At 41.8% G+C, this 23,950-nt stretch overlaps 2 protein-coding genes across 9 annotated transcripts in view; both read left to right on the top strand.

Moving 5' to 3' along the window:
• The first annotated feature begins 273 nt into the window (after positions 1 to 273).
• DDX52 (DExD-box helicase 52) lies at positions 274 to 7,460 on the top strand. The gene is made up of 15 exons (XM_032201176.1): positions 274 to 360; positions 522 to 726; positions 1,045 to 1,175; positions 1,368 to 1,553; positions 1,760 to 1,903; positions 2,107 to 2,218; positions 2,750 to 2,822; positions 2,975 to 3,178; positions 3,476 to 3,566; positions 4,074 to 4,196; positions 4,430 to 4,580; positions 4,956 to 5,031; positions 5,182 to 5,253; positions 5,849 to 5,941; positions 6,551 to 7,460. The coding sequence occupies exons 1-15, from the start codon at positions 274 to 276 to the stop codon at positions 6,636 to 6,638; spliced, it is 1,836 nt and encodes a 611-aa protein (XP_032057067.1). The 3' UTR covers positions 6,639 to 7,460.
• A 1,295-nt stretch (positions 7,461 to 8,755) lies between these two features.
• SYNRG (synergin gamma) overlaps positions 8,756 to 23,950 on the top strand; it is a 40,932-nt gene continuing 25,737 nt past the window's right edge. For 3 of the 8 annotated variants that reach the window (XR_004254100.1, XM_032201077.1, XM_032201081.1), the window contains exons 1-11: positions 8,841 to 8,856; positions 12,862 to 12,902; positions 13,989 to 14,107; positions 16,051 to 16,181; positions 16,468 to 16,573; positions 17,194 to 17,305; positions 18,471 to 18,770; positions 19,511 to 19,732; positions 21,991 to 22,068; positions 22,789 to 22,985; positions 23,694 to 23,945. Coding sequence is in view for 7 of the 8 variants with exons in the window: in XM_032201077.1 (XP_032056968.1) it covers positions 12,866 to 12,902; positions 13,989 to 14,107; positions 16,051 to 16,181; positions 16,468 to 16,573; positions 17,194 to 17,305; positions 18,471 to 18,770; positions 19,511 to 19,732; positions 21,991 to 22,068; positions 22,789 to 22,985; positions 23,694 to 23,945 (1,554 nt within the window). In the remaining variant the exon portion in view is untranslated. Of the gene's footprint in view, positions 8,857 to 12,861; positions 12,903 to 13,988; positions 14,108 to 16,050; positions 16,182 to 16,467; positions 16,574 to 17,193; positions 17,306 to 18,470; positions 18,771 to 19,510; positions 19,733 to 21,990; positions 22,069 to 22,788; positions 22,986 to 23,693; positions 23,946 to 23,950 lie in introns of all 8 variants that reach the window. The other 5 variants (XM_032201084.1, XM_032201083.1, XM_032201076.1 and 2 more) reach the window with 4 other exon arrangements.

Below are 23,950 nucleotides of genomic sequence, written 5' to 3'. Positions count from 1 at the left end.
AAGTAAATATATGGGTTTCGCACAGTTTTCCTTATTCCCCCCTCCCACCCAAAGCTGTGTCGTGCTTGTAAGTACTGAGGGAAAATGTGCACGTGGTTGGATCACACTTAGAATTATGGGAGAAAAACAAAACAAAACAAAAGAAAACAAAACAAAACAAAACAAAAAAAGAAAACAAAAAACAGGCGGGGCCTGGCCGGGCCCGTTGCTATGGGCCCGTTGCTATGGGCCCCGCGCCCCGGAAGTGCCTTGTGCTTCCGGCCGGGCGGCAGCATGGAGGCGCAGGAGCTGTTTCGCCGCCTGGGCGCCGGGGCCCGTTTCGATGTGCGGCGCTTCGGGCGCGACGCGAGGCGCTTCGGGGTGCGGGGCTCGGCGGGGGAACCCCCGGGGGAGCCTCGGGGGGTTGGGGCCGGGCCCTGGGGCCGCTCCCGGCCCGGCCCGGCCCCGCGGCAGGGCCCGGTCCCGCCGCGGCCTGGCGGCGCTGGGCGCCCCGTCAGCGTTTTCCCCTCTGCTGCCCGCAGGTCATAAAGGGGGGCGGCGGCGGCGGCGGCTCGCAGGGGGGCCTCGACTTCTTCGGGAGCAAGGAGGGAGCCCCTCAGGGGTCTGCGGAGCGAGGAGGGTTGCAGGAGGAGGATGGAGCAGGGGAGAAAGGCGAGGAGGTGCCGGGGAAGAGAAAAAGAACGGCAGAAAATGGAAGAGGGAAGAGAAAAAGGAAAAAGATGCAAGGTATTTGTGTATGCATACATGCGGTGGAGTGCCTTGACAGAGTTTGTGCTTCTTGTTTGAGTTTACTTTAAATCTGCAGATGCTGTAAGTCACTTTACTCTGGAAAAAAAAAAAAGGGACTTCAGGGTACTTCAGCTGTGTTGTATCAGAGCTGATAATCGTTTGGGCCGTGTTACAATATTAAGCTGTGGGGATGTGATTACTGTCCTTTAACTAAGGTGCGAATGAGACAAAAATGGTTTTGAGTTGTCCTTTTTTACCATGTATTTTTTTTTACTAGATTTCACTAATAGAAAGTTTGTTTCTTCAAACCTTTAGAAGCAGCGTCAATTCCAGAGCTGTCAGAAAATAATGGAATAATGTGGATGTCCTCGCTGGAAGCAAAAATCAAAGGCACGAAAGACAAAAAACCTACCGCAGAAAAGCTTGAGCGCTTGAGAAGAGAAAAGGTAGGACCCCAGCATTCTAACGTAGCCACTGATTATCTGCTTTCTGTGGGTGTTTCATCTGAAGTTGGTGCTCACTTCTGGCAGTTCCCCTTGGGAGGAGGGTGACTGAGTCTGGGAAAATAATCAGAAGATTAATCCGTATGTATTTAGTTTTATGCTGTGAAAAGAAAGAGTTTGCCTCCTGCCTTTCAGATAAACCGCTTCAGAAATCAACACAAGATTAATGTTCAAGGTACAGATCTTCCTGACCCAATTGCCACGTTTGAACAACTCCAGAAGGAGTACAAAATCCACCCCAAAATCATGGAGAACGTCCGAGCTGCTGGCTTCCAGGTCCCAACACCAATCCAGATGCAGGCCATTCCCGTCATGCTTCATGTAAGCCTTCTGGTATCGCGTGTCGTTAAGAGACATCCAGTGCACCATGGTTCAAAATGCCCTTGTTATAAGACTTTTTTTATCTGTGCTTTTACTAAGGTATTTGGGGTTGGTTTGTAGCATTAATCTTTACATGCATGTGACTTTTTTTTTTTGGTTTTATGTTTGTTTTTCTTCTAGTAAAATAATGCCCTTTTCTCTTGTAGGGGCGGGAACTCCTAGCTTCTGCTCCTACCGGGTCTGGAAAAACACTGGCATTTTGTATTCCTCTCTTAACGCACCTGAAACAACCTATGAACAAAGGATTCAGAGCTCTGATCATAGCGCCTACCCGAGAACTTGCTAGCCAGGTGTGTGCTGTGGGGAAAGGGTTGTCGTATTTATGTACTTGTACGTTTATTATGCTAAGAAGACTGGACAGCTCTCTCTAATGCTGAAATCTGGGTGTCGTTTGAAACTGTTCCTTCAGGAATGCCTGTTAGTTTTTTTTTTCCTGGTTTCAAACAAAGCTGATCAGCATCTGTAAATGTAGTCTGTGTTGCTGTCTTCTCAGACACATCGGGAGCTGGTGAAGTTGGCTGAGGGGACAGGCTTCAGGATACACATGATCCAGAAGGCAGTTGAAGCAGCGAAGAAGTTTGGGCCCAAGTCATCTAAGAAATTTGGTAATTGTTTTCCCTACTGAAATGCGTTCTGAAAACTTAAGAAATGTCCCTGACTTTTCTGGGTTGTGTGGTTGTGAGGAGATTGGTTAATACCACCCAAGTCATGTAATCATTGCTCAATGCTTTAAAAAAAAAAAAAAAAAAAGGTAGATTTCATGGAAGAAATAGGAAGTGAGCCTGACAGTAGAACTTTGCCAAGTTGTAGGCTTAATAAATGGCAAACATCACAGAATATAGGGCTCTGAAGGAGAGCACAGTAGAATGAATTTTGTATCTAAACTATTCCTGATGGATTTTAAGAACCATTTACATAAAGTCTTGAGGTGAGAGAAAAATCCACGACTTCTTTGCAGTATCTTTTGCTGCTTAAATACTCCCCCAAATGAACTGCAACAATGAAGTGCCTTGTCCTAACCCCAAACCAACAAACCTCTGTCAGATTAGGTTGGAAAATGTTTCTTAACATTCTGTTTAAAGTCCATGTCTCATCTAATGCTTTGGTTGTTTTTTTATTTATTTTTTTCCCTTTAGATATACTAGTTACTACTCCAAACAGACTCATTTATTTGTTGAAACAGGATCCTCCAGCAATAGACTTGACCAGGTAGGGAGAATCTTTATCATATCCGGCTTTGCTGCTAGCTTTGCCACTTAAAAGTGTATGTGTGCGTAATTCTTGTGTCTTTGATGACTGTTTAGAACTTTTGCCTTCTCTGCAAGTGACTCTTACTGAAAAGAAACCCTCTTTGTTCCTAGTGTGGAGTGGCTGGTGGTGGATGAGTCCGACAAACTGTTTGAAGATGGGAAGACGGGATTCCGAGACCAGCTGGCCTCTATCTTCCTGGCGTGCACGTCCCACGTTGTGAAAAGGGCCTTGTTCAGTGCAACCTTTGCACGGGATGTGGAGGAGTGGTGTAAACTCCACCTCGACAGTGTTGTTCTGGTGTCTGTTGGAGCAAGGTAGGTGTGCAGTTGTGCTCTGTCTCTCTCATGCTTTTTTCCTTTCTTGGGTGACCTATTTCCTTTCTTCGCCTCACCAGCCTGCTTGGTGTATGTTGTTAACCTTAGTACTACAGGCTCTTTGTCTCAAGATTTGTTTACGCATATAGATCTCTCTCGCACACTAGGGAAAATGTTGTTTGCCCATTCTTTTGTCATCAAATAAACTTTGGGAGTGTGTACTGGTGAAATAAGCCATGTAGTGTTTCTCACCCACCAGGTAAAATACATGTGTATGATTTTGTTTTCTGGTTTCAGAAACTCTGCAGCGGAGACAGTAGAACAAGAGCTGTTGTTTGTTGGATCTGAGACAGGAAAACTAACGGCAATGAGAGAGCTTGTTAAAAAGGTATTTTGGAGTGATCGAGCACATCTTGTGTAGTTCTGAACCAAGCCATGTGTCTGTCAGGAACATGTAATTCCCTAGGTCAAAGGCTTCTATGTGGTATATGCTAAAGAGCGTCCAAGACTGTATAAGAGGAATAGAAATTACTCTCCCTGTGAAAACTGAGAGGGTTCCCTCTTCTTGCTTATGTGTTTGAGTCTTGGGAGCGTTTTGTATTAATGGTCTGCTTAATATTAGTTGGCAGTGAGTAGGATTGCTTACCTAGGGAGGGGAACAAAAAAAAGTTTCTGTGGATTAAAATGCAGCCTGATGATTAAGTGAAGACTGATTCAAAAGTACTGGGGTTGAACGTGCTTACATCTGACTCCCAAAGATTTTTGCTGGTTAGAAAAGAAATAGTTATTCTCTAAGATGTAAAATACTGGGGCTAACTAGGTCTGTAGTGACACAGTCTGCAACCAAGAACAGTAGAAAAAGGACTTGAACCTTATACAACTTATTATTTTGCAGGGTTTTTCTCCTCCAGTCCTTGTTTTTGTGCAGTCTATTGAGAGGGCTAAAGAGCTTTTCCATGAACTGATTTATGAAGGCATCAATGTGGATGTCATCCATGCAGACAAAACTCAGCAACAGGTGGGAGGATATAATTTCTTTTCTTTTTATTTTTTTATAATACTTGACAACACCTGTTTTTTAACCTTTCTTTCTAATGTTGCTGCAGGTAAGTTTGACAGTAATTTATTGCAGGTTTTGGTTGAGAGGTTTGGTTTTGCTTGTTCACATGACACCTTTTAGGAAATAAGTTCATCTCCTTTCTTGGACTTCTAATCAGACAGTTCCGAAGTATGTTTCTTTTCTTTTCTTAGAGAGATAACGTAGTACACGGTTTCAGATCTGGGAAGATCTGGGTGCTCATCTGCACAGCCTTACTAGCTCGAGGGATTGACTTCAAAGGAGTAAATATGGTCATTAATTACGATTTGCCAACGAGTGCAGTGGAGTACATCCATCGGATAGGTGAGTGCTTGTTCACAGAGTGTGTCCTTTTTCTTAGTTCTTAAATCTTTAATGGAGATTCTCCTGTGCAAAAGTGAAAATCGTAGAACCAAGACTCTGTTGCTATAGCACTAGCTCACTAGAGCTAGTTTTACCTGGCCTCAACTTTCAGTAAAACTGAGTTCCTTTTTTTTCAAGCTTCTATGAACCTTGAACACTTGATTCTTTCAGATGTGCTTTTGTGCAGTAGAAATGATCTTTGGGGATCAGCTGCTTTGTAGTATGCTTAGTATATTAACATCATACGCTGGGAGGCTGGGGCTGTGAAGAGGAATAGAATAAAGAAAGGTATTTGAAGTAAAATCTCTTCTACTCTGTTAAATTTGTGTTTGACAGGTCGTACAGGAAGAGCAGGGCACACAGGAAAAGCAGTCACTTTCTTTACAGAAGATGATAAACCTTTATTACGAAGGTAAATCGAAAATGATACAGCAAAAATCCGCATTATGTTTTGTATAATGTATTATTGAACCGTATGGTTCTGTCTGGTCCATGGGACCTTCTTCTCTCTTCTCCCATCACTTACTGCCAGAGTTAATCTCTTCCTTCCTCTCCTTTCCAGTATAGCTAACGTCATTCAGCGAGCTGGCTGTCCTGTGCCCGGCTACATAAAACATTTTCCCAAACTTCAGAGGTACGTTCATTTGAGTAGTTTACGATTTGCTGTCCATTTCAAAAGCTTGCATGAGGGGTGCTTGGGATAAAAGGGTTGCAAAAGGTACAGTTCACCTGCAAAAGGAATTTTAGATGGGGGTGGTGTTTTAAGCAGTTAACTCCAGGAAAAGCATGAGCTCCCTGAAATTTTCCCCAGATTGCCTAGGCTCACAGTTAGGAATCAGACTTCTGACACGTTGAAAAAGTTACCTTAAAATAATGTAGGGGTGTATGCATATAGATAGATTTATAATTAGTGCTTTGTAATGTTTTTTTTGTGCAGAACTGATTAACTTGTAATAGTTTTCAAAGTTAGAAATCTGTGTATAAACATAAACCCTGTGTCTTAAAATAAAGTTGGAATATCATGGAGATGAAGTCATGGATCAATGAAGATATGGTAAATGTCATGGATAAGTAGCTGAACTGATCTTGGAATAAACACTGACAATACCTTCAGACCTGTAAATCCCTAACAACCAGTACAGGTTTTCATTGTCTGTTTTATTTACTTTGAATATTAATGTTTGTCTGTTGAAGACACTTAATCCTTCTTCACTAAATATTGTTCTCAGCAAAGAAAAGAAGAAATTCATTAAGAAACCACTAACGAGAGAAGCAATTTGTACCACTCCTCAGTGCTTCTTAAAAAAGAAGAAAAGTAAAAAGTAAGGTTTTTTTTTTTTTTTTTTTTTTCCTCCTTTCAAGATGGCTTTTCTACAGGAAAGGCAAGCGAGCTTCCTCCGCAGTAACCAACATCTTGTTTGAACGCACCACTGAGTCACAATGCTTGTAGTGATGGTGAAGTTTTAGTGTCAGTATCTGCTTACTGGAGCTTGGATAAATGCCATCAGTTCACCTTATGTGGTGCCACATGAGGCGGCAGCATTTCAGGCAGCTCTGTAACGAGCTGAGTTTCAAGCACTGGCTGTAAAGCCAGACTTCAGACTAGCAGTCCTAGCAGAATGCTAGACCTTACCTGCTCCTCTTCTGGCTAAGGGCTGGCTTTCTTTTAGTGCATGAATTGTTAATACAAAAAATAGATCTTAAATTGTAATGACTAGAGCTCCCAGAATAAGGCTGTCTGGGGTGCAGCAGTTCAGTGTGGTGGACAGTGGTTGTGAAGAGCACAATTACGCGTGCTGCAGACTTGCAACTGAAGGATTTATGTTCAGTTGCAGTAAAACATAAAAAGACTGATGTCTGGGATGTCGCTACGTACTTTTTTTTCCATATGCAATGTTCAGCTGTCTTAATCTCCAATGTGTTTCTTGTAGGGGAACTGCAAAGGAGAACATTAAGGAAAAAAAGAAAGCTAACCAAGTTACAGATGCTGGGAAGTTAAAGACTGCTTCAAAAAGCTGAGCTGGGACTTATGCCCCAGTCCATGTTGAAGAACAGAAGAACGAAGGTGATGGCAAAGGGGAAGAGAAATGTTTACGTGCAAGAAAGTATCCACTGAAATGCCTGCAGAGGATTCCTGAATGCTTCTTATAGAAGCTGAACAATGTGGTCTTGCCATAAATACCTTATGTTTCTGAACGATAGTTCAAAAATAACATCCGTTACTGTCACTTAGTTTTGCATTGTTAGTTGGAAATACTGTTAGTTTTGTGGTCAGGTGATCCCTAATAAATTTGCAGAAGACACAGTGAACTTTTTTTTTTATAAAACAGACAAAAAAAATACACCACCATGTATATAGGTGGAAGTAAAGTCTCCGTTCATACTACTTTTGAAATATCTAATAAGCAAAAAATGACTTTGTTTTTTACGTGCCTGTAACTCCAACTAACTTTGTGTTATTTCATATTTAAGCCTCAGAACAGAATAAATAAGGTAATTGAATACTTTAATACAGAGACTTGTTTATATAACCTTGATGGGACACGTCTGCATACATTATTCCTCATTCTGCTGTGTAAAAAGGTCAGGCTCCACCTACCTCATCTGTGTTCTTAATCCACCTTGTCGTGTCAGAAGTCCAGTAATGCAGGAATGGCTTCTCCTTTGCAACTATAATTCTTTAAGCAAACAGTCCTGTTAGTATTGTCTTGTTTTCTCATACTTAATCCATTTTGGAAATGGATCCCAGCTCTGTTTAAATCACTTACAGTAGAGTACTCTTAATTGTTTATTCAGACAAAGCTTGCTAAAATACATTAAAGTTTAATAAGAAACGCTAAATTGCTTTCACTTTGTCTGCAGGATTGCACCTTATATTTGGGTTATACAGGAAACACCTTCATTTTGCCATCTGTGAATGAATTTGCCTTTGTATCTTACTAAAACTTCAGTCATATGTTCTCATAAATACCAAGTCATTTGCTGCAAGGTAATGATGATAGATGGGATGTGGAATATATATTACAATTTGAGTAAGAAATTGCTTGAAAAGATACTGCTAACATATATAATGCATGTGCTTATTCTAGTAGTGGTGGGAAGAGGGAAAACAGCTTTTGCTCATGAACATCTTTTTCATGCCTAGCTCCATGTAATTCCAGTTGTGTAGAAAGATGATGACTCTTTGGGGGGATTTGGTTATGAAATGAAAGCTTCAGCTCTCACCTAGATGTTCTGCTCAGCCTGGGTTTGATTTTAATGTGTTTTCTGACCCTAACCAGTAGCATATTGAAGCTTAAGCACTATGCTGCTTAGAATTTACTCTGTGAAGTACTGAAAAGCTGTCGTGCTGAATAGCTTCTTTGCCTGAGGATAAAGAACAACTCCAGGACTTCCCTGCTTTGTAATGTATTTTAGCAAGCTTTGGCTGAACTTATTAAGGGAGATGAGCTGCTTCTGCCCAGCTGTGTGACTGGCTGGTAAATCATGCAGCACCCCAGCAAGCAGGCTTTTATTTTCCAATACTTCTGAGGATTTTGGCTGGCGCAGTTACAAGGTAATAAAGTAACTTTTCCACTGCCCTCCCCAGGGCCGGTTGGCACAAGCCTGCTTTTGACTGCATTAAATAGAAAAAGCAGTGCTGGTAGGGGAACATTGCGATGGCAGCTGGGGAAGCCAGCTGGAGCTGGCCTCCCTGGGTGCTGCTGGGGTGTGAGGGGAAGGCTGGCACTGCTTTGTTTTCATGGAAGCACTGGTGCTGCCTTTCACCCCTTTCCCCTGGCAGCAGCGTTTCGCCGGTGCCGCCGCCGCTCCTGCCAGCAGCACAGATGGCAGGCGAGGAGCTATGAAAACACCTCGGGCGTTTTAAAACGAAGAAAAGAGCGAGGGCTGCCCCTTCCCGTGCGGCGAGACAACGGAGCAAGAAGGCGAGGCCGGACCCCAACCCCACACCAAACCCCAGCGAGGGCGGGCACCCAGCGGGGGCTTCCCGGGGCCCGGCCCTTCATCCCCGGCTCCTCCTCATCCTCCTCCTCCGCCCCGCTGCGGGCCGAGGGCGGGCTGAGGCTGGGGCCCGGCCCCGGAAGCCGCCGCCGCCAGCACCGGGGCCCAGCTGGGAGCGGGGCCGGAGCGGGAAGATGGCGCTGCGGGCAGGGCCCGGCGCTGGGGGAGGAGGCGGCGGTGGAGGCGGAGGGGCGCCGGGGGGCGGCGGGGCGCCGGGAGGAGCGGGGGGAGCCAGGTCGGTGCTCGGCGGGGCCGGGCTGAGACGGGAGAGGGGCTGCGGGGAGGGAGGGAGGAGGAGGAGGAGGAGGAGGAGGGGGATGAAGGTGAGGAGGAGGAGGGAGGTGGTGGGGGAGGCGGGTCCCCGGAGCCCCCTCAGGTACCTCAGCGGCGGTCTGGGGTACCTGGAAAGGAGGGGGGTTGGTGATGGGGGCGGTGGGGGAGCCGGGAATGGTGTCAGGAGGAAGAAGCAGCAATAAGGGGGAGGTTTTATTGTGTGGCGGTGGGTTTGGGGAAGGGAGGGAGCCCTGCGTTTTGCTGTCTTTGAAGACTTGGTGATGCACGTATATATATATTGAACACAGGCTCCTGCGTGCTGTTTATCCCTTGTCCTACTTTGAGGGCGGTTGGGTGAATTCGTCTCTCACAAAGGCAATTTGGGCGGGTTGGGTCACCCCGGCTGCCTGGTGCCTGCGGCGTGTGAGGGCTTCTGGGGTCTGCCCTGTGCCCCCAGGGCTCTGGGACCACCACTGTGGGTATTTATTTATGTGCTTTATCTCTGTATTTTGGAAGGAGCAGGCGGCTATCTTGGTATTTCCCTGTACCTATAACTCTGCAACACTTCTTGTGAGGGGCTGGACAAACCGTGTAACCTCTCAGAGCAACACTGTCTGTTTAGCGAGTAAGAAAGTAGCAAAAACGTCAAGCCACTGTAGGCTTAGAGGAATAAAAGCAGTGTGGAGTCATTGTTTCCCCTTGCTCCTGTTCTGGTTTCTTGGAGGAAGAAGTCTGCAGGCAGAGATTTGTTTGGTGTGCTGGGGTTTCTTTGCTTGTTTCGCTTTCATTCCTGTGGGTTTCTGGGTGGAAATACAGTGAAAAAGACACTTGGTGTGCAGTGTGTTGGTAGGCTGAGGCTTCACTCATTGGGAGCGAGAGGGTTTGAAAATCCAGTTGTAGACAGAATGATGTGCGTAGTTTGGAGCTTTGTAAGTGCGGTATGAATACAGAAGGGGAGTCGCTCCTCCCTGCGCTCCTGCGTTTTGACTGAACCTGATTTTTGGTTTTGATATTCAAGATCATTACCCGATAAGAATTTACGGGTTTATATCGCTGCTTTAAGAGCTCTGTTCTAGTGTAGTTGCTTCACTTTCCTTGTGCTGATTCTGTTTCGTGCAGACTATATGACGTGTGTTACGTTTTTGTACTGAGTGACCTAAAGTATTGCATCTAGTTGCATCAACCTAGCCGGTGGAGAGCTTCCACTTCTGAGAACAACAGCGAAGCCTGCAGCTGCAGTTAAATCCCCTTTGGAAATAACAAGGAATAAAAACCCCTATTAAAATAGACCAGTTCACTACTATCAAGTGTGCTATTTTAAACAACTGGGGTCACGAAGGTTTCCTTCGGTCTAGAAAGTGCATTTGGTAATTCTGGAGCGTGCTGGCAACCAGCTGCGAGTGCTCTTCAGGCCCTAAGTGCTGTACTGGTCCTTATGGACCTATTTCAGCATGCTCCCCCCCTTTTTTTTCCTTTAAAGACTGCTCTGTTGTCATGTCATCTCCTTATTCTTCATTCCTGTCAGTGTTGTTATTTTGAGGCACCTGGAATTCAAATGCCTTCTTCAGAAGAAAGCTGCTGCTGCTGCTACTTTTATCAGTATAGTTTATCAAGTTCTGTGGCTTTCTGCAGTGCTTCAGTTTTATCTAAGAAATGTCTGAGAGTTAGCTTTCTTTTTTAGCGATGCTAATCAGCTGCTTTAACCAGATGTGTGGATATACTTTTTCTTTTGCATCCCCCAAAATTAGTTTAGAAATAAAGCTGCTGTTTTTTGTGTTTAAAAACTTGGTAGGGATTATGTACATTTGCATGTGGACGATCTCTAGACCTGAGACGAATCCTGGCTGCACATGGGGAGAACTGTGCTAAAGGAGCTTGCTTTGCCACTTCTGTTAACTACCTCTTCTTCCAGTGCCCTCTAATTAGCTGCAAGGTTTTTTGTTTGATTGGTTTTTGTCTTTTTTTTTTTTTTTAACTGAGACTTATAAATAAATCAGGAGCTCAGTAGAAAGGGATAAATATTTAATGCTCTGTACCTTATTTGCTTCCAACAAGCAGGGGTATCTTGCCATGCTTGTTCAGTTTGTGTTGTGTTTACTAATTTGGAAGAACTCTTCCTTGACCAGGTTCCTCAACAAGAAGGGGCAACAAAAAGTGAAGAACATTTTTTGATACTTGTAAGCTTTTCAAAATTAAAGTTAAATAGTTTATAATTCGGAAGAGACAAAGAAAGGTATTTCTTAAAGAAGCCTAAAATTACTGTACTTGCAGATCTGGCGTATGACAGGAGCTTTACACGTCTGACATTACCTGCATTTTAAGAGGCTCTATGGCCCAGATGGCGCTCTGGGGTTGTCAGGACACACACAAGACTATTTCCATGACTGAAAACCAGTGCAGGCAAAATCCAGTTAATTCACTGGGCTTCAGCCCTTCGATGGAGAAAAGTGTTTTCCTGAGCAATATAGGAGTTCAGTCCTGGATCCCGCTGTGAGTTTTAGTAAACTGTTTGTCTTCATAATGCTAGTGCTTGTACTCTGGGGAGCAGATCAAAACGAGCGACCTGAACACCAGTGAATTGAGTAGAATTTGGTCGCGGTTTAAAGTGAATTGAATCCAATCCCAATGATCCCATCATTTGTTTTGAGGGGAGGCCGTGTATGTCTGCCCAGCGTTTCAAGCAGAAGAACCTAAAATTGTCGTGATTAAGGGCGATAAGACCTGGACCTGCTCGAAGACATAAGCGTATGTTAGCTGTGGAAGGAGAAATTAAAACGGAGCGTGGTGATTAGGGTAAAGGAAAAGCCAAAGCATGACGAAGGTTCCAAGTTAGAGGATGAGATGAGGAGTAATAGGGGTTGTCGTGGTGACCACGTACCCCGCTGTCTGTGTAGCGAGTGGCTGCAATTAAATCACATGTTTAACCACGAGCTAAATTCCTTATTTTGTCTTTGTATTTATATTGCACAGCTCTTTCATAAAGACAAATCCGATTGGCTTTCTGATTTCCTGCAGGTTTTGCAAAACTGGCTGCAGTCAGTTATGGTGGCTATCCTTCCTTTACTCTCAGGCAGTTTCTTTTAAACCCACCGTCGTGCTGAGGGCTATCGAATATCGATAAAAGCGTTTGTCTCTGCATGGTGTTTTGATGTAATAGCTGGCTGGGACACTGGCTGAAGTTCCCATTTGGTAAATTATTGCTGACCTATGCTTCTGAATCACTTGCAAGGGAGCCTTCGAAGCCAGGTCCCTCCTTTTCCAGTCTGGCCGCACAGCACGTGCTTCCATATGAAAGCGAGAACTGAAGTTTGCCATTATATTTTTGGTTGAATTTTTAACAGTTCTTCCCGCAGGTGTGCTTGGAGCTTGATACTGGAATGAATATTTTTTCCCATATCACCGTTTTACTTGTAAATTAGAGAAAGTAGGAGCTACGTTACATTGTGCTGCACCTATTTCGGAGGCAGGAACATGGTAGGGTCTCACGGGCGGTTTATTTCTCTGCAGGAAATTGTTACTGAGGAGCTGAGGGCTGCTTGCTGGTGCGGTTAATGGTCTTGCTGAATCAGATGCTTCCACCAGGAGATGCTTATTCATTCTGCAGTGCTCCAAGGCCTAGCCCAAATTAACAAACTGACCTCTTCCCAACCTGCGTAGGTGCTGAGAGCTCTCCTGTGGGTGATGTGGATGAGTCAAAACCATCTTAGTGCTGTTATGGAGGATAAAATCTTATCCTCCATCGCTCTGCAGCCTGGGTGGTTTCAGGGGACCTCCGGCAGGGGTGCTTTTGTGTAATTTAGCGGGCATCTCATCTGTGAGACCAGCAGCAGCAGATGGATGTGCTGACCAGAATGGGGGAGATTTAGGCTGGTGGTGTTGACGTGCAGGTCGAGGTAAATTTTTCGTTCATTTATATTTGCGCTCAAATCACAGACTTTCATGTACCATTTTTTTCCTCCTCTTCCAGCTTCATGTTTCCTGTCGCAGGTGGCTTGGGCCCCCCTCAAGGTATGTGTGAACTTAAAGTTGTGAGCACTGAGTTCATTACTTTGTTTAGATACATTAACCAACTTCAAGGAACTTCTACTTAATGATGTTGCTCAGAAGAGGGATTATGAAGTGAACTCCTTAGCTGTTTTTTTTCCCCTTCAGTTCAATACTGGGAAGTTGAATCTTACAACTCTATTTATAAAACTTTCTGTGCAACGTCAAAGTAGTAGTGTTACCAGAGTGCAAGGTTAAAGATCCAGAAAAACTACATCCCTGGTTTGTTTGAACCTGAATTGGCCTTAACGATTTTTTTTTATTCTTATTATTTTGAGTGTGGCGTTTAACCTCTTTCTGCTTCACCCACCAGCTGTGTATACCCATACTGTGTGGGTGTTGCAAGGCCTGGTAAATATTTACAAAGCTCAGCAAGACCCCAGGACAAGAGTCACAACCTGTGTGAAAGTATTAATACAATAGGAGAGCCACAACCTTGAATTGCCTTTGTTCTCATTCACGTTGCAGAGCTGTTTGTTTAATTAATGGAAAATACAGGGGAACTTGAAGGGGAAGTGGCCGTTGTCATATTAAAAGGGTCAGGAACTGATTTATGAGTTACTTCTGAGTTCGTTGTGGCCCTCCTGGAGTGCTTTTGCATGGGATGCTCAGTTCTAATCGTCTCAGGGGGTGCTGGTAGCAAGTGTCTGCTTCTTCTTAGTGCAGGACTCCCAAGGTAGCAAAATGAGATACGAAGATTCTGAAACATAATCAGTTTGTCTTTATTCAGCAAATTAATAAAATCCATCTTGATTTGTCCAATTTCGTTTAAATTTATCCTTTACTGACAAATGACAATTTGTCATTTGACAAAAAATGACAAATTACTGACAAACCCCAAAACATTTCTTCCCTTAGGCTGACCAGTATCTAGCTTAAGAAAATCCTGTGGCTGCCTGCAGTGCAGCCTGTTTTTTATTTCTGAATTGTTCCAGCAAGCCTGAGATTTGTTTGCAGTTGCTTTGCTGTGGTGGTTCAGTTTATACACTAAACAAAATGCAGAGCTTTGACACTAACTAGGTGCTTACTTTGTGTAATGTTTTATTACAGGGATGATTCCTATGCAACAGCAAGGATTTCCAATGGTTCCTGTCATGCAGTCCAACATGCCAGGCATGATGGGAATGAATTACGGGTCTCAGATGCCTCCCGGACCTATGGCCATGCAGGTGTGTGGCAGTGAAACACGACTGAGATGAGGTGCTTTGCACGACTGAAAGGTGGCAACTGGCGCTGTCTCCCTCTCACAACTGCAGGGAGATGAGAGGGGAGAACTTGGCTGGAAGCTGGAGCGTGGGTGTTAGTTCGTAGTGGGACGTCATATTTGAAATTATTCTCTTTGAAGATATTTCTGGTATTTAATGAATTCTCCAGGTTTCATTGGGATTTGGGTAGGGAGAGTGGGGAAGTTTGGCAAACTTTACTCACTGTTGTAGAGTGGAGAGAAATGCAAGGATGGCATCAGCTAAACTTAACGTGTCTTGACTGTTGTAGTCCACTCAAAGTTGTCAGAATCTGAACTTTCATTTCATTATACGTGTTATGACATCAAAGTGTGATAAGAGAAGCATGGTTTCTGAACAGGAAAGGGAAAAAAACATCAGCAAGATCTTGAAAAGCTATCAGGTGCCACCTACTCCAAAGTGTGGTTAGCAATACTATTGGGTTGTTAAATAACTATAATTCAAAGCTCCCACAGCACGTCCCTTCTGCCTTTTTAATTTTACTTTGTGCTTTTTCTTTTGCTTTGGTTTCACGTACTTACTGCTAAGGTGACATTTTGTGCAGGATTTTAACTGAGCCCCTTGCAAACTGTTATGAAGTGACTGTGTGTGCAGTCCAGTCATGACCAACTCACTGAATTATTTTTTAGCCTTTTGTAATTCAAATGCTGTAGTTAATAGAAATATATATTTTAAATGTAAGTGGCAATTCATAAAATTTATTTTAAAATACCTTGTTATAGGGAACAAAGGGCCTCATAAATGTGCTGTATTTTCTCACACCAGTTTTCCCATTTTTCCTAGCTCCCATGTTACTTTTTTTTTCTTGCTTAAAGCAACATTTTCTTTATTGTTACTAATTGGGGAATAAGAACAAAGCATGAGTAGCTAGTACAATATTTTCTATTTTTTTAATAATTTGTTTTCTGTTTAGTACCATCTGTTCTTATGTGCGAATTTGCACTTTGCTGAAATTTAATGTATTGGTGTGGCTTTGTAACCAAATTGCTGTGACAACCAGAATATATTGCATCTTGCCATCTCCTTATGCTCCCCTCCCTTCCCACCCCCACCTGGAGTTTATTACATTAATTTTGTAAAGCTTATAGTGGGAAGATGGTTTTATGAGAGCTGGTCTAAAAATAATAGCCTTTATTCTCTTCCTACATGGTCTGATACCAAACACAAAATGACTCGTAATAGAAATAACTTAATTTCTGGCTCCTTCTATACTAGGCAAGCCTTGTTGCTATAACTATATATCAGCAAATATTTCTCTTATGCATGCAGTTTATTCAGACAAGTTTCTTCTTGGCTATTGCTGTATGCTTTCTCCCTCAGTTGGTTCCCTGGATAAGCTTTGTTTGCAAAGTGACCAGACCAGGTCTTGCCAGCATCTGTTACTGGTTAGGAGTGCGCACCTTTAGCATGGAATTCAAGGAGTATTGTGCAATCACTGAGAGCAGGAAACAAAACTTAATAAATAAATAAAAGTAAACCCGTAAAAAACCAAACAAACAAAAAACCACGTGTTTTTAAATAAAAAGCACGTGTGTAGAATGCCTGTAATGTTCCTTCCTTTGAGGTAGATTGTGTGGATCTGAAGTCTTGCTTTTTACATTTGACCAGCAGGCCATCGCACTGTCTAAAATCCTTTAAGAACTGTAATCATTATTGAGAGGGAAGAGTGCCATCTACTGAGTGACCATCGCTTTGTTCAGTGACAATTTGTGCTCAGAGGCTGCTCATCCAGCACTCCTAATGCTCTTAATTTTAGGAGACCTAGCTAGTTCATAATCTGACACGGTGCATTTGTCAGTGGTTTGCCTTTATTTGTGAGCAAGAAAAAAAAAAAAGATGTAGGAGCTGTAATATGTCTTTTGTTGCAGGGGGGCATGCCCTTGGGTCCGATGCCGGCAGCTGGAATGCCTTACATGGGCCAGGCTTCTTTCCTGGGAATGCGTCCAGCAGCCCCGCAGTACACCCCTGACATGCAGAAGCAGTTTGCAGAAGAACAGCAGTAAGTGAGACTTTATTTACTCTTGGGAAATTCTTTTTTTAAGAGGTAGATATAGTCTGGAAGTATAGTCCACACAGCAAAAATATTAATGATAGCTTCTCTAGTAAAAAAGTCAATTTAGGGGTATAGAATATTTTTGGCTGTCGTACAATTCAGAGGATAACTGGAAATGTGTGCACCAAGCCGTCTGAATTTGAGACAGAAGTAGAAAAACTGAGCAGAAGGTTGACTTGAAAATTGTAATGAAATTATTTTTTGATCTTTTTTTCTTAATATTTTGCTTCAGAAAGAGGTTTGAGCATCAGCAGAAGTTCTTAGAAGAAGAACGAAAGCGGCGCCAGTTTGAAGAGCAGAAGCAAAAGTTGCGGCTCCTGAGCAGTGTGAAACCTAAGGTATGGCCTAAATAATAACTGCAATGTTCATTTCTTCAGTTTTATTTTTTTAATGGCTTTTATGGGGCGCTCTTTTTTGGCTGGCAAGCAAGCAAGTGGGGAACTTGCATGAGACATCAGATTAGATCTTTGAAAGCATCTGGAGTATTCAGTCCTTTTTGCTCTTTGTATACTGTAAACAAAAGCTGGCGTTGAAAATGAAATCAACGTTTGAAAAAATAAATTTAAACCAACCTTGCATGTAACGTTTGGAAGACTGAGGCTTCTAAAACAGTGTTTGGTGGCTTGTTTGTTAGCTTTGTCCAAAGTTTTGAACACTTCCAGTGAGCTTAAAGACTCGTATCTGCAAGACTCCAAATAGTCAAGTGAGGTTTCTGTATTGCTCCTGTACATAAAGCACAGGTCTAAAACTGAGCAGTGCTGTTATTGTGTAGTCTGCAAAATACATGCTTTCTAAATATGGGAGCTGATGTTAATATGCTTCAAGTAGGTGTTGCGGGAGGAGGAAAACTTTAATCTAACAGCAGGCATTGCTAGATTTTGTATTGAACAAGTGTGGACATTGAAAGAAAACTGAGTTCTGCTCTGAATTTTTCAAAACATGTTCTGTCGTGTTTCAGGCAGGTGAAAAAAGCAGGGATGATGCACTGGAAGCCATTAAAGGAAATTTAGATGGTTTTTCTAGAGATGCTAAGATGCACCCAACACCAGCATCACACCCAAAAAAGCCAGGTTTGTCATTTTTCCTGTCTTCCAGCTGAAAATAAAACTCATATTTGAAATCCTCAGCAGGAGGAACTAATTGGAAGAAGTATTAATTTGGTGGTGTAAAGTGAATGAATTAATGTTTTGTAAAATAATGTGTCATCCTAGCAACTGCTTACTCACTCAGGTTATCAGGGTAAAATATTAGATTTCAGCTTTTATTAGAAGAGTTGATAATCTTCAAAAGAGAGTGTAATATGAAATGATTAATGTGAAATATCACGGGAATTGGTAATGGATGTTCAGGCCAGTGATAGTAACTTTCTTTATCTTTCCATTATAACTGATATAATTGAGTTCTTTTCTCTTCAAAGCATTAATTAATGTTTTGCAGAGTGCTTTTGAAGCTGAGAAATGCCATATAAGTGTTAAGAATGATCAAAACATTGTATAAAAGCTTCAAAGTACTGCAATAGTACTTCTGTACCATTGCCTTGGTATGGTCAAACCGAAGCCTTTGGTATTCTCTCTTTGTATTAGTACAATAATACCTCTTTGGTATTAGTACTTCTTAATAATTATTTACTAAAGATTTCCTGAGGGTTATAATATAGCTTGCTCTATGCCTGAAATGAAGCTCATCTAGATAAGTTTTGTCCCATGTAATATCTTTCTCTGCTGTGGATTTACTCTTTGATAATTCTGAAGTTACAAGTGTTTTCTGACATTTTCCCATGGTTTGTTGATTTGCCCACCCTATATCAGTTCTGCTAACATGGGTAAATAAGGAAGGGATTGAGCAGAAAACTGTCTAAATGAATATACATTTCTTTTGTCTCATAATGCATTTTGAATTTCTGAGGATGTCCAATTTGAAATATCACCTCTTGATTTATTCTGACCCCGTCTGTTTAAAACAAATAGAATACTTTGATAGCCAGTGTTAAGAATCAAGCTTCAATCAAAGTATTTACATTTTAAAAGTCTGGGAGAGAAGATGCATGGTTGGAAGTGGCTGCTCAGTTTTACCTCATGTGTTTATGCTGACAGTAACCTCTGTTCTCATCTCTGTCAAGTTGCCATTTCTTCTCACCCATTTGTTGCGATTAGCTAGTATTTGCTATTTTTCCTACCTTTCCACTTAAAAACCTTCTTCCTCATCACTTTGCGTTGTGTTCATTGCATTTTACAGATCATCCCACATCATCCCATTCTGCTGTATCTGTTTCCCACTCTGCTTTTCTCGATGATGAAGAATTTAGTGATTTTATACAAGGGCCTGTTGAAATCCCCAAACTGGTGCCTCAGCCTGCCTCTCAGCCTTTTCAGCCTTTCCATTCTGGTACTGAGGTTGGGCAACTGCTTTCAGAAAAGGCTGTGGGTCAGCCTCTCCCTCCAGCCCAGACTCCAGTGTTATCCATCCTGCATGGTACAATTGGGCAGGTTCCTTATTTTCCTACCTCTGCATCTTCACCCAATATCCATAAAACAGGTAACTCTGAAGTATTTTTTTTTTTTTTTTAATATCAACTTCTGTCATAGAGCTATGGAGAGCCTTTGAGTTTTTTTTTTTTTTTTTTTTTGTCTTTCTGAAAGATATATATACAGTCAATTAAGTAGAAACCTGCTGATCCACAGGGAAAGATGATTCGAGTCCCCTTCTTGCTTCCCTTAGAACTGCACTGTAAAAGCAAGTCCTGGGTGGATCTGAAGATGGCTAAATATGCATCTGTCTGATCTTAAGTGAATTAAGTCTTGTGTACTAACGTCATCTTAAGTACATGTAGTAGAAGAGTTGAAATGGTGGTATAAAAAATAACTTACGCTGATGTGGAACACTTATGTGCTTCCTCTCCTGGAGGCTAAGTGGATGTTGGTAAGATTAATGTGAAGAATTTTGCTTATGTAAATATTGGACCTGAGCCTTAAATCGTGCTTTTGCTACCAATGCACAGATGATTATGCAACAGTATTCCTAATACAGAAAATAGTTTAATCTATTCCCAACTCATTGCTTCTTGTTAGTTGAATTTGTTGTGTATACATGGTAAGTGAAAAGCAGAATCAGACCATAAAAGTGTTTGAACAGGGTTGGTGCTATTGTTCTGAGATGGAGCAGGTTTTCTTCAGCATTTGTCAGTGGTACCAATAATACTTTTGTCTGAAGGTGTGGAATTACAGTCTGGGTGATTAATAACAAAATATAAATAATTCCTCCTGCTGTTTATTCAGGCTCTTCCTTGGAGAAAGTCTTAGATAATGGCTCAAATGAATCTGAACAAGAGCAAACCAAACTTAAAACATCTGAAGTTGGGCACAAAGCCTCAGCTGCGAGACAAGTTCGCCCCAGTCTAGGCATCAATGACTGGGATGTTGTAGGTGGACACGAAAGTGGTACCACAGCTGCAGAGGCGCACAAGGCTTCAGACCAAAACATAGCAGTTGAAGAGTGTGGTGAGCAAACGAAACATTTGACAGAACTTAATAAGACGCTGCTTGAACGCTAACACTCTGTACACTAATTCTAAGACCAATCCTGCATAATTTTGCTCTGAATGCCTGCTTGAATAATGTCAGGGCCTCCTGCTCTATGCTAAAAGTAACAGCTGTGATTTTGCTTTGAACTTTTCCACGTGAGTTTACTGCTGTGATCACTTTTAACACGTTTGTTTAATCAGGTCTTCTGTTTTACAACATTCTGTCCTCTTTCTTGGAGAATTAGAAATGTTATGTTTTTATTTAAAGATGGTCAACGTCATGGTTATTTTCCATTTTTTAAATTTGACAGGATAAAATCTTGTTAGCTTAAAGCTCTTAGCTCACTTATTTGCCAAACAGTTTGCCATTCATATGTATTACATTTCAAACTGTGTTTTAGAGATCAACATTTCAAAAGCTGGACCAGCTTTAGTTCTAGCTTCGATTTTATTAAAGCTGACTATTAAATGTTTGGTTTTGTTTTATTTCAATCAAAATAAATGCAAGGTATCTGGTACACCTTGGTAAGTGCTCTGATGTTGTATTCAAGGGTTACATGAAATCTGAGCTCAAGTGTAGTCAAGTATGATAAAACTAAATGTAGCCCTTTTTGTCATCTCACTTTACTGGAGGGTGAGAGGAGACAGAGAAGTGAGAGAAAGCTTCTGGTGTGTAGATAATTGAATTAGGCACTTTCCCGAGCAATTATTTTTTGCCTAGAGGTACCATGACTTTTTATTAATAATCTTGTATGTTCCTCTTCTCAGTCACTGGGTGTGTTGCTTTCAAATATTTTCTTATCCAATGAGTTTTTGTTTGTTTTAATATTGGATGAAGTTAAATGGTTTGAATAGACATTTTTAATAATGGAGGGGCTTTTTAATACGCAGTAAATTGCTAAAGGTGACTTTAAAGAGTCTGCAGAATGAAATAGGAGCTGTTCATTTATTCATAGTTCAGTCAATTGCATTGCTTTTGCATAAATTCAATACAATTGGAGAGCAACAATAGTTAAGAATACGTCTAAAGGTTGTTAAAGGTGTTCTGAAAGATGAGCTGAAGTGCTTTGTGAGGAACAGAAGTTCAGTAGTTAAGTGATAAAGTTGAAAAATGGCAGACCTTTAGCCATCTGGATATTATCAGCATTTTGAATAAGACTCACTTATCTATCAACTAAATATGACAGAACTCCTTTTCATTTCTCATTATTTGATTTGTAGGGGCTGAATTTTATCAGAGATTCAAGGGTGAGAAGCAAGAATTGGATAAATGTCTGTGCATACATGCCTGTGGAAGAGTGGTTAAAGCTGAATAACAACAATGAAATTGGAGAAAATAGGAAATTTATTTTCCTTGGGTGGAGAAATGGAAGGAATTGGTTGTTAAAATGTACGTGGAGTTACAGGATGATTAGAAATTAGATTGCAGTCAGGAGATGATCCATGTGGAAGTCGAGGTGCACTGGGAAAGAGTGAGTAGAAAAGACCACGAAATCCAAAATTATTTTGAGTTTCTCATGTTCCATAAAAATGAGCACAAAATCTGCTCAGGAGGAGCTAGATGGGATGTAAATGCGAGACCAAGGGGAAGAGTTAATGTAGTGGAGAAGGAAGCAATCAGTTCACAGGGACGGAGTTGTGGCAGGTCACACAGAAGCTCATGGCAGTGAAGGCAGCTGTGATGCCTTCTGGTTCTGAAGTGTGGGAGCAATGAGGCAATGGTTATGTTTTTGGGAACATGGGAAAAGATCTTGCTGAGATTTAGTATAATAGGCTGTTTGTGGGTTTCCCCACTAAGGATTTTCTGGAGGAATGTTGTGAATGGTTCTTATGCTTCTGGAAGGTATTAATTTATTCCACAAGTGGTCCTAATAGCAGGCAGCTGATGGGAAGGTTAGTTTGATATTGCATTGCTGCTGTTAAGCAATTTTAAGAGACAACGAGACCTGAGCTTCTGTACAACTGGAAATTCGGCAAATGAGGAGCTCCTTATTTCATTGTGTATATAACTGTGTTCTTGCTGTTACCCCCAAATCATTCTAGTTATGTCGAAATACGTATTTATGCAGTGGCTGTTTTTCCTCTGAGCACAGTGATTCCTATCTGAAATCTTTGCCTGAAAAGCTAAATGATGCCGCCAAACTATGATCTAGTCTCAAAGACCTTTATACTCTGAATCTGTGCGTCTTGATACAACTGTGCCTTTCTTTTTCCTACTAAATGGAACGCGTTTAGGAGTTGGAGTATTCCCTTCACAGGACCCAATTCAGCAAATGTTGCCTCCTTGGATTTACAACGATAGTTTGGTCCCAGGTAAATGTGAAAGTGGGCATTTAACTAAGTGGGCAATGTAAGGTGTGAATGTTTTGGTGAGCTTACGTTACTGTTTATTGGTTTTAAGCATTTTTCTTCAGTTATCAAATGAATCCTGCGTTTCTGATATGTTACATTTATGGTGGCTTCATCTACATTTGAAGAAAAGGATTTATCGTGCTTGAAGAAAATCCTAACCTAAAATTTCTAATGAAAGCAGACTATGTTAGAGGTCGCTGTTGCTAATAAGACTGCTTTCATGGGCAGTCTGTTTCTGGCATCTCTTTTAATTGAGGAGGCCCATTTCTTAAGGCTGTTTATCTTATACATGCAAATTACTGTAGCATTGCATTTTCTGTTTACTATGCTAATATTGATTACACTGAGATTTAAATACATAAAACTTTTATAAATATCTTTTTATATGGATTATCCTACAATTTTATTAAAGAAACATGTTTTGTAATAAAGCACTAAATGTATTTTGTATAAAGTATTTCTTCTTTGCTTGCTTTAAACTTGTGCCTAAAGATCTTCCAATAACACATTTAGATTAGAAGTGATGATGGCATACAACACCAGAATGTTGCTGCCTTACCTTACACTTTAGAATGTTATTAATTTGATATAATGTTGAGTTTGAGATAAAGTAGAAATGCAGTCTTAAACTTGCTTGAAAAGAGCAGTTGTCACTGCCTAACGCTGCCTCCCTCTTAACAGAGCTGTATAAGAAAATTTTAGAAACCACTTTGACTCCTGCTGGAATAGATACAGCTAAGCTGTATCCCATCCTGATGTCATCTGGATTGCCCAGAGAGACTCTTGGACAAATATGGGCTTTAGCCAACCGTACCACCCCTGGGAAGCTCACGAAAGAAGAGCTGTACTCCGTCCTGGCTATGATAGCAGTAACACAGGTACGTCTAAGGCTTTGGGGATTAGTGCAAAAAGGTAATTCACTTAACTAATCTGCCGTAGACTGACTGCATGTTAGCACAAACGGATGGTGTGCCACAGCTGTAAAAAAAAAAAAAAAAATACTACTTTGCTGAAGTCCAGAGGAGAAGCTTCCCCTGTAACTTCAGTAGGACTGTAATTTTAGCCCTTGCTTGCTACCTCTCTCCTGAGCCAGTGGAGTGTGAATTTTAGTCTTCAATTCTTTGTCAGCATAGTATCATCTCTTACCATTTATTTCTAAATACCAGCCTTGTATGAAAACTAAGAGGAATGAAGAATGAAAGAGCAATGAAGATCTCGTGGGAGTGGACTATATAGCACATGCCAAGTTCAGCATAGCTTTGCTTGCCTGTGCATGCTAGACTGATTTACTAAAAGCTAAACAAAAATGCTGTCAAATGTCTCTGCTCACCCAGGTGGGTATCATCGACCTCGGAGTAACTCCAGCCATCAGGGTGTTGAATAGGATTCATTTTGTTTATATAGGCTCTTGGTCACATTTTTCCGTTTCAGAAGATCTAACTGAAGCTGGAGCAGAACCCTGCTTTTTCATGGTTTCAATAACTTTAATGGTTTCAATAATACAAGCTAGAGCTAGGAGTGAGAATGCAATATGCCTTTTTGCTGATGTGTTCTATACAGTTGTCTTTGCTTTTCTGCCTTTGCAGAGAGGAATACCTGCAGTGAGTCCTGATGTGTTAAACCAGTTTCCAGCTGCCCCTGTCCCCACTTTAACTGGATTTCCGATGCCGCTGCCTGCCACAGTAAGCCAGCAGCCTCTGATGCCCTCTGGACCACCACCTGTCTCCATGCCTCTTAGCATCGGACCAGCTGTGATAGGAATGAACATAACGGCACCAGCGGGTGGAGCTGCAGCACAGCCTTCGGGAGCTTTCATGCCATCCTACCCACCAAGTCAGGTTAG

Source organism: Aythya fuligula, chromosome 20 (assembly GCF_009819795.1).
Source record: "Aythya fuligula isolate bAytFul2 chromosome 20, bAytFul2.pri, whole genome shotgun sequence".
NCBI classification, from domain to species: Eukaryota; Metazoa; Chordata; class Aves; order Anseriformes; family Anatidae; genus Aythya; species Aythya fuligula.
The sequence above is the reverse complement of the archived record's forward strand: the minus strand, read 5'-3'. Positions and strand labels throughout refer to the sequence as shown.

Bases quoted from the DNA above. Each gene is read 5' to 3' on its own strand.
- DDX52 (XM_032201176.1), top strand. From the start codon at position 274: ATGGAGGCGCAGGAGCTGTTTCGCCGCCTGGGCGCCGGGGCCCGTTTC. The intron at 1,904-2,106 runs GTGTGTGCTGTG...CTGTCTTCTCAG, and splicing joins CCCGAGAACTTGCTAGCCAG to ACACATCGGGAGCTGGTGAA. The intron at 5,032-5,181 runs GTAAATCGAAAA...TCTCCTTTCCAG, and splicing joins GATAAACCTTTATTACGAAG to TATAGCTAACGTCATTCAGC.